The 9,686-nt window shown below is 37.1% G+C and overlaps 2 protein-coding genes across 2 annotated transcripts; one reads left to right on the forward strand and one right to left on the reverse strand.

Annotated features, from left to right (window-relative positions):
* Positions 1-89: 89 nt before the first annotated feature.
* lrriq3 (leucine rich repeats and IQ motif containing 3) lies at positions 90-5,334 on the reverse strand. The gene is made up of 7 exons (XM_067412725.1): positions 5,068-5,334; positions 2,718-3,041; positions 2,504-2,634; positions 2,239-2,374; positions 1,271-1,345; positions 1,048-1,178; positions 90-963 (listed from the first exon to the last, which is right to left on the reverse strand). The coding sequence occupies exons 1-7, from the start codon at positions 5,332-5,334 to the stop codon at positions 345-347; spliced, it is 1,683 nt and encodes a 560-aa protein (XP_067268826.1). The 3' UTR covers positions 90-344.
* A 521-nt stretch (positions 5,335-5,855) lies between these two features.
* fpgt (fucose-1-phosphate guanylyltransferase) lies at positions 5,856-9,389 on the forward strand. Its single transcript, XM_067414066.1, has 4 exons — positions 5,856-6,139; positions 6,417-6,584; positions 6,664-6,756; positions 7,587-9,389. The coding sequence occupies exons 1-4, from the start codon at positions 6,067-6,069 to the stop codon at positions 8,981-8,983; spliced, it is 1,731 nt and encodes a 576-aa protein (XP_067270167.1). The 5' UTR covers positions 5,856-6,066; the 3' UTR covers positions 8,984-9,389.
* The last annotated feature ends 297 nt before the right edge of the window (positions 9,390-9,686 follow it).

A 9,686-nucleotide genomic window follows, 5' to 3' on the forward strand; every position in this document is an offset into this window, starting at 1 on the left:
TAATGATGACTTGGTAAATGTGGAATCATTTGTTATGTAAAGTTAGACTGTGGCTTTAATACTAGTTACTCTTGACTTGTGCCTGACGGATGGGGGTGGTTGTGTATCAGGAGAGTATTTTTGGGTCCCTGTTATGTAATGTTTTGGATTATGAAAAGTCAAGAGGAGCAGATCCCAATATCTATAATCTTTGCAGACATCTTCAGGTGAGTACTATAATTGATTGTACACCTCTATACTATAATACAGAAAATCTGCTTTTGAAGCTACACAAAGGGTTCAAACTAACACACATTCAAATGTCATGTTCCATGTTAAACTGAGTTGAATCAAAATTCATGCATCTATTGCTGGTGAGCACGTTTCCATGTGCTGTATCTGAGTACGGCCCTCGCTAGAGAATTGTGCTGTTGGCTGAAACTGCAAACCATCTCTTGCTCCTGGATCCTCCTCCTCTTTTCTTCCAGAAACTGGGCATGCTTCTGACGCGCATGATGGATGTCCTGTTCCAGCTTGGCTCTCTGTAGAGCGAGAGTTTTCTCCATATCCGCCCATTCACGCTCTTGACGCAGACGCACGTCTGTCCTCCGAGCCTCCATGAAGTCGTATCTGCGGCCTTTGGCTACTTCACGGTCAATGTGGCACTCAGTTACCTTCTCTGATAGCTGTCTCTGCATTCTGGCCTTGTCAAATGATTCATGGGCTCTTTCAATCAATTTAAAGGGAGTGAGGCTGATGTTGTCATGGTAACCGCCAATCAGACGCTTCCCTGAAGTGATGGCAGGTGAGTGATGCTGCAGACCAGGTCTCTGAGTGTGAAAATGGCTGATGGCTTCACGGATGTCCTGTCCCACAGCTTTACGGGAGTGCAACATGTCCCTCAATGGCTCACTCTGGTGGACCAAAGCCTTCAATCCGAAAACACGAAAGGTTCCTTCCTTAATTTTTTCATTACAGATGTCACTAGTTACATTAGTAGCTGGACATACAAAACAGAGGCATTAGGTGAATCAAATTTAAGAGAGCTAGGCTAATTAAAGCCAATACTCTGTTGTACCTTGGTCGATTGTGCTTATTTGGACTTCAGATTTCAGACTTCTGCATTTAGGGGTGTTGCATGTTACTTTCATGTCTTGTAGACTGCCAAATGATTCAGCATTCGTAGCTTCCTGACAAACCTGTGTAAAAGTGACCAATGCATGATAACTAAAAGGTCTGGTCTACTTTTAGACAGTGTTCAGTTTGATTACTTATTATGGTGTCACATTACCTCTGGGTAGACAGTTTGCATCAGCTTATTGAGGTTTACATGAAGTCTCTTGATCTCTGCATTGCTTTCCTTTGGCTGAGAAACATAACTGCATGTTAGAATACAGCACCTGAGCAATACAAACCTAATCCAATATTTCATAGTTTTGGTTAATTTAATATAATTCAATTCTGGTAACAAAGCACACATTTTTAACTAATTAACAATATGCAGCATATGCAATACCATTCAAAAGTCTAGGTTTAAAGAAATAAATACTTATAATCAATTAAATTAAGTACATTATAATTTACAAAACATTTCCATTTTAAATGAATAAGTAATGATAAGTAATATTTCTTGAGCATCAGCATATAAGAATGATATCTGAAGGATCATGTGACACTGAAGACTGAAGCAATGATGCTGAAAATTCAGCTTTGAAATCACGTGAATTCATTATATTTTAGGACTATATTCAAAGCAAAAATAGATATTTTAAATTATGTTAGGGCTGTAAACAATTAATCGCGATTAATCACATTCCAAAATAAAAGCTTGTGCTATCTATCTATCTATCTATCTATCTATCTATCTATCTATCTATCTATCTATCTATCTATCTATCTATCTATCTATCTATCTATCTATCTATCTATCTATCTATCTATCTATCTATCTATCTACACATACATACATACATACATACATACATATACATACACACAGCATTTTGATGCTAATATTTCTTAAATATATACATGTATGATTGTGCATTCAAATATACATAATAATTATACACAGTACATGCACATATATCATATAAACAAAAACTTTTATTTTGGATCCTAATCATTTATAGCCCTAAATTATATTCCACAATATTACTGTTTTTACTGATGTGTTTGTTATGAAATGATCACATATAACATTAAAAAAATATTAAAGACTTTGAATGGTAGTATACATCAGTCAAATATAGTACATACTAGCTGATGGTTGTCATCTGTGTCCTTCTCAAAGATTTTTTCAGACTGAGATGGTTCCTGCTCATTTCCATCCCTCACAGGTGATGTGGAAATTAATGGTTTTCCAGACGCTGTGAGTTTCTTTGTACTACAAAGTCTGACAATGCAGAATTCCTGTTAAAAAACAACTAGACCAAATATCCCAAATGATATCTCTACCTCTAAGTAATTGGATAAAATGTTGCATAATGTCAATATCAAAAACACTGCAACATAACATATTTACCCAAAACTTTTTCTAACGAAATGTCCTCGGATCCAGCGCTGTATAATAAGTGTGGGAGAATAAACGGCATGAATCCTGTTTATTTCAGCGATTTTCTTGTACACCGCTTTCATCTCTGTCTCAAATGAATCCTGAAGAACAAAGAAAACATAAAAATATGATTTGGACATAACAGTAAACGCAGCAAGCAAAGAAGACAATAATGAACACTGACCGACTTTGTAGACGGGTACAAACTGACACAAAAGTGTTGCTTCATTGCTTTGAATTTAAAGGGAAGGGACCAGTTTTGGATGATTTCCTCATCAGAGATAACAAAGTTGTCCAAAGCCTTTAGTGACCATATGTTGTTGACCAGACAGTGCCTGTAGTTCTTCTTTAAACTGAGCGGGGTGTCATAGAGAGTTAAAGCAGTCAGGTTTAAACAGCCCGACAGTCCATTTATACTGTTCCAGGTTGACATGTTGTTATCATGCAGATAAAGAAGTTGTAATTCTTTCAGATGACTCCAACATGAAGCATCAGGGAGCTGAACGATCTGAGCACAAAGATGATTAATAGTGATTTGTTCTACTTAAAGGAGTAAAGCAGTTTACCCCAAGTTCCGTCATTAATTGCTCACCCTCATGTCATTCCAAACCTGTATGACTTTCATCTTTGAAACACAAATGATCTTGTTGATGAAATCTGAGAGCTTTCTGTCCCTCCATATACAGCAACACAACTACATGAAGCTTCAAAAAGTTGATAAAGAGATCATAAAACTAATCCATATGAATTGAGCAGTTTAGTCCAAATTGAGACTCGATCACTTTATATGATGAACAATTTGAATTTAGGCTCTTATTAACATATAAACATTCCTCAACTTTAGTTGTGGTAAACGGAAGTTCGGGCATGTTCGTTTGACGTGTGAGAACCAATGAGGTTCATTCTCGTGTTACGCAGCACGTTTGAGCTTCCTCAAGGACCAATGAGGTTCATTCTCGTGTTACGCAGCACGTTTGAGCTTCCTCAAGAACCAATGAGATTCATTCTCGTGTTACGGAGCACGTTTGAGCTTCCTCAAGGACCAATGAGGTTCATTCTCATGTTACGCAGCACGTTTGAGCTTCCTCAAGAACCAATGAGATTCATTCTCGTGTTACGCAGCACGTTTGAGCTTCCTCAAGGACCAATGAGGTTCATTCTCGTGTTACGCAGCACGTTTGAGCTTCCTCAAGAACCAATGAGGTTCATTCTCGTGTTACGCAGCACGTTTGAGCTTCCCCAAGAACCAATGAGGTTCGTTCTCGTGTTACGCAGCACGTTTGAGCTTCCTCAAGAACCAATGAGGTTCATTCTCGTGTTACGCAGCACGTTTGAGCTTCCTCAAGAACCAATGATGTTTGTTCTCGTACGTCAAGCAGGTTCAATTGAGCTTCTGTTTATGTCCGCTGATCAATGTTTATATGTGAATAAAAGACTAAATTAAATCTGTTCACCATATAAAGTGATCAAGTCTTTTTAGAAAATGTGTACTAAACCACTCAATTCATATTGGATTAGTTTTACGATCTCTTTATTAACTTTTTTGAAGTCAGATATCTTCAATTTAGGAACTATGTTCGTATAAATATTACACATTTCAAAATTTTGCCTTCAGAATGTAAACTTTTTTTATTTATTTTCCAACTCTCCTAATAAGGGCATATCCTTATTTGTAAATACTTATAAAGATAATGAAGACTTTTCTTCCCTTCATCTAAAAAATGGTTGGGGAGAAGATTTAGGGATTCAGGTTTCTGAGACTGATTGGGACAAATGTCTTTTATCTGTTTACTATTGTTCTATAAATTCAAGACATCAACTTATTCAGTAAAGGTATTGCATAGAATTCCCTATTCTAAAATAAAGCTATAGCACGTTCTATTCTTCGGTCTCCCCTATATGTGATAAGTGTAAGGCTGCTAAGGGTAACCTGGCACATCTTTTTTGGGGCTGTGCACAAATTCAGAGTTTTTGGCAAGACATTTTCCAGTTTTTTGCCATGGCCTATAACTGTGTCTTTCCCGACACAATGATAGCAATTCTTGGTTGGTCAGACTCATTGGAGTATAGCTAAGAAAGTTATCTTGCTTTTGTGGAAGAAAAACACTAGGCCCCTCATTTCCAAATGGCTAACTGGACTAACTTCTACATTACATCTGGAAAGAATTAGATACTCCATTTCCGAGAATGCTGCAAAATTGATTTATACTTGTAGCAGATGTTTGCGATGTATACTGTCTCCTTTTTTTGTATTTTTTCTTTGCATAGATTTCTGTTGTATGAAGGGTCTTGTTGTCTGTTTTTTATGTCTGAAAACCATAATAAAAATAACAGACCAAACTTTTTTAAAGCATCAAATTGTCTGTTGTGTAGGCTGCCAATGGAGGGACAGAGAGCTCTCAGATTTCATCAAAAAGATCTTCCTCCTCAAAAAGTTTTGCAAGTTTGGAACAACATGAGGGTGAGCAATTAATGACAGAATTTTCAGTTTTGGGTGAATAAATATTTAGGGTTAAATTAAATGAAGTAAATACCTGATTGCCTTTCAAATCTAACTTCACCAAGTGAGTGCATGCCATCAGAGCTCCGATTCTGGTAAGAAAGTTGTCAGCCAAGATGCAAATCCTCAGAGCTCTGCAAGATCCAATCTGTTCCAGACTCTTTAAAAGCAAACTGCTCAATCTTACCATCAAAATGTCCTCCAGGTCTTTCCCACTCTCTGATGTCCAGTAGCCATGATCCAGTATCAGGGATTGGGAGCAGTTCAACAAATAGGCCCAGTGTGATTTCAGTGAATCCATTTTTACATCTTTGTGAAATTCATATCTTTTCCATTCTCTGAAGGAGACAAAACATCCTGAATTAGACCTATTTTTAACCCTGCATGATACTATTCCAAATACACATTTGCATGTTTCACTGAAATTAAACTGTTGAAATCTCAATCTTCTGTTGAGTTTGTTGATCTTACCATGGTTGTGTGCCTGACTCAATTGTAACCTTTTTGTTGGCTGAATGAACACAAGATAAAAGTTGCTATGACAACAATGGTTGGAATTGTATTTCCAATCACCAATCTTCTCCAAACATGTTCCTGTAAACCACAATATATTATTTGTACACTACAAGTCAAATTAATATTAATTTGAATAATTAATTCAGTTTAATGTAAATGATTTTGACGAAGAAAGCGAGCAAAACACACACACACACACACACACACACACACACACACACACACACACACACACACACACACACACACACACGCAGGCATGCACGTCAGAGTTCGTTTGTCACATGACATAACTGGAACCCGGAAGTGGCAATGTAAACACCATGGTAAGCACAAGTTAAGTGAGATTCTCTGACTTTTGAAAACGCTAAATCTATTTAGTTAGTTATTTTCGCAGTTTTTTTCCGTACATGTGCCACCAGTCATCGTCGGTTGATTCATATTTGCCGTTGGTTAAAACTTTCAGATTTTATTGTTGTGAAATTATTGACAGATATAGGATTTGATTGGTCTTATAATGGCAGAACGCGGAAACGTTCATTTGCAAAAATCCACTAAAGAGAAAATCGAAAAATTCAACCAACTGAGAGGTAAAGGTTCCATTATATCTTCAAAATACATTTTCTATAAATAATGTAAAGTTTTTTTTTATTGTACTGTGTATTTATTGTAAAGTGACGTTATTATTAGATATGGCTAATGAGTGATTGCCATATTCATATAGGCTACTATGGTATTTACACGGTATTCTTTGCAGTCCCCTAGAATATCATGGCATATATGGTACATGTCCAAATATATTAGTGTTGCTGCTGCCCATGAGGGCGTCATTACCAAGGGTAAAAGTTATTAATTTTCTGTCCACAGGTAAAGAAGTTCAGACTAATGAATTCTGGGATCTGGTGGTCATTACTGCAGTGGATGAGGACCAGAGGTCTGCTTATGAAATTCAGATCACTGAGAAACTGGAGAAGAAAGAACTGCCTCTTGGCATCAGTTATCATGTGTTTGCAGATCCTCCAGGATGCAAGATTGGTGTGATATGTAAAAACTTGTTTTAAAAATTGTATTTTAAGCACATGTTTAAAAAATGTTGAATCATCTGTCCATACAGGTAATGGTGGGTCCACATTACATTCTCTGCAGTGTCTTCATGATAAATATGGCAAGTCACTGTCTGGATTTAAAGTCATCCTTATTCATGCAGGTACTATATTCGCTATTTTAATGATCATCCCTCATTCTTGAATTTTGTTGATGTTAAATGAGCTGAATTGAGTCAATACAGTTCTGTTCAAAAGTTTGGGGTCAGTAAGAGTTTTTAAAAAGAAGGATCTTTTTCTCAAAAAAGCTAAATTTATTGATTAAAAATTAACAGTAATGCTTTAAAATATCATTACAATAAAATTAAAATAAAAACAATGAAATTTCTCCAGTCTTCAGTGTCAAGTAATCCTCAGAAATCATTCTAATATGCTGATTTGCTGCTCAAGACATTTTTGTGGAAAACATATTTTTCAGGATTCTTTGTTAAATAGAAAGTTCAGAAGAAGAACATTTTATTTAAAATAGAAAAATCTGTAACATAATAATTTCTTTACTGTCATACTTTGATCAATTTAATGCATTCTTGCTGAATAATAAAAAACAATCTTACTGACTCAAAACCTTTGAATGTAGTGTTTGTAAAGGCTAATAAACCTTGTAATATCTTGTATATTACCCTAAAATAGGGATAATTCAGTGATAATGAATGGCAAACTGTACATGATCTTGCATTATATATATATATATATATATAGAGAGAGAGAGAGAGAGAGAGAGAGAGAGAGAGAGAGAGAGAGAGAGAGAGAGAGAGAGAGAGAGAGAGAGAGAGAGAGAGAGAGAGAGAGAGAGAGAGAGAGAGAGAGAGAGATATAGATATATATAGATATATATAGATATCTACACATCTAATAAATAACTGGATATGAAATATTACTTTGAATTATTGTATTAGATGTATTTATTTATCTATAAATTTTGTTATGTATGCAGGAGGATTCAGTCAACGTTTGCCCAATGCCAGTGCCCTGGGTAAAATATTCACAGCTTTGCCCCTGGGAATACCTTTATATCAGATGCTGGAACTTAAATTTGCAATGTATGTGGATTTTCCTTCAAACATGAAGCCGGGAATTCTGGTTACCTGTGCTGATGATATAGAACTCTATAGTATTCCTGACCAAGAATACATTGTGTTTGATAAGGCAGGTTTTACTGCCTTAGCACATCCCTCCTCTCTTTCTGTTGGTACCACACATGGTGTTTTTGTTCTAGAACCAGCAGAGATGCCCAGAATCTGTGACATGGAATATAGAAATTGCTCTCAATTTCTGCATAAGCCAAACATCGAAAAGATGCGCAAATGCAACGCAGTATGCAAGCGGGAAGGGGAGGAGTTTGTTTACACCGACAGCACTTATTATGTTGATTATGGGACGGCTATGACGCTGCTGAACTTGTTAAGTGAAATCAGCCCTCTGACATGTGAAATTGATGCTTATGGGGACTTTCTTCAAGCCCTGGGACGAAGAGCTACTGTGGATTACACAGAAAACACAGCCAACGTTACAAAGAAGGAACAAGGTCTCGTTGAGATTCGCAGAAAGATTTTCCGTCGTCTCAAAGGCACGGCACTTAACGTCATCCTGCTCAACAACTCTAAGTTCTATCACGTCGGCACCACAGAGGAATACTTGTTCCACTTCACCGCTGACCCCTGTCTCAGAGCAGAACTCGGCCTTCTCTCTGCCGCTTTCAGCGTGTGCGACTTGGAGCCATCAGAGAAAACTAGATCTTGCGTGATGCATAGCATCCTGCATCCCACTGTGACTGTATCCCAGGGCAGTGTTGTGGAATACTCCAGACTGGATACTAAGGTTAAAGTGGGTACTAGATCTATCATCAGCGGATGTTGGATTGGCACAGATATAACGGTGCCAAGTGATACTTTCATGCACTCTTTGTCTGTAAACCTGGATGGTAAAACGGGTTTTGTGACTGTGGTTTTTGGTATTCAAGATGATCTAAAGAGAAATGTATCCAGCCCTGCTGATATGAAAGCACTGAGTTTGTTTAAGGTTAATCTGGAGGACTGTGTTGGACTCTGGGGCTTGTGTCTTGAAAAGATCAGGTTCTCAGGAGATACATCCATGTGCAGTTTGTGGAACGCCTGCATTTTCCCAGTGTGTTCTGATCTAAAGGATTCATTTAAGATGTCACTGGGGATGGTAAAGGCATTGGATAGTGGAACCAAATTCCCTCTTCCCAATAATACCACACTTACCTCTTTGCAGGAAACTCTACAGAACAAGAACCTGGAGGAAATGCTGAAATTTAGGAAAGGACTTTACGAAGACATTCTCAGGGTGAATTTAAGTAATTCTGTTTGAGCATATGTGCATAAATCATCATTAAATATCATTGAGTAAACTGCCCAACAAAGGGCATTTTTGTGTTTGCTCAAGTTGTGTGTTGAGAGCTATTGCTTTACTATGTTTTAAGTTTTCATCTTACTTTGAGCGTCTTCACCAAAAACCAATCAAGGCATTATGAAGGTCAAAGTATATCAGGTGCATAAAAAAAAATTAGAGAGGGGAGAAATCCTATGTAGACATCATTAAAGTTGCCCATGTTAAATGTGTGTTAGGCTGTATTTTGAATGTGAATGTACACTACGGTGAATGTACACTACGGTTCACACCATCAATAATACAGTAAGAACAACTGTTTTCTATTTGAATGTATTTTAAAATGTAACTAATTCCTGTGATAATAAAGCAGAAATTTCAACAGCCAGACTTCAGTGTCACATGATCCCTTTATTGTCACTTTTTTTTTTGTGCAATTTAATGTGTCCTTACTGACTCCAAACTTTTAAACAGTAGTGTATTTGCTTTACAGAACACAACATCATGTCGTTTTGTCCGATCTAAGTTCAGAGATGGGAATATATATAGACGAGATGCATAGATATAAGAACATCTATGAGTCTTGATGCAGCTGTCGTCTGAAGAGAGTAATCGGCCATGGCTTCACCCTGTAAAAGGTACAGATCCTCAGAGAGGTCAGCTGTCATTGTTGTCACACATTCCG

This window comes from Pseudorasbora parva, chromosome 13 (genome assembly GCF_024679245.1).
Source record: "Pseudorasbora parva isolate DD20220531a chromosome 13, ASM2467924v1, whole genome shotgun sequence".
In the NCBI taxonomy this organism is placed as follows: domain Eukaryota; kingdom Metazoa; phylum Chordata; class Actinopteri; order Cypriniformes; family Gobionidae; genus Pseudorasbora; species Pseudorasbora parva.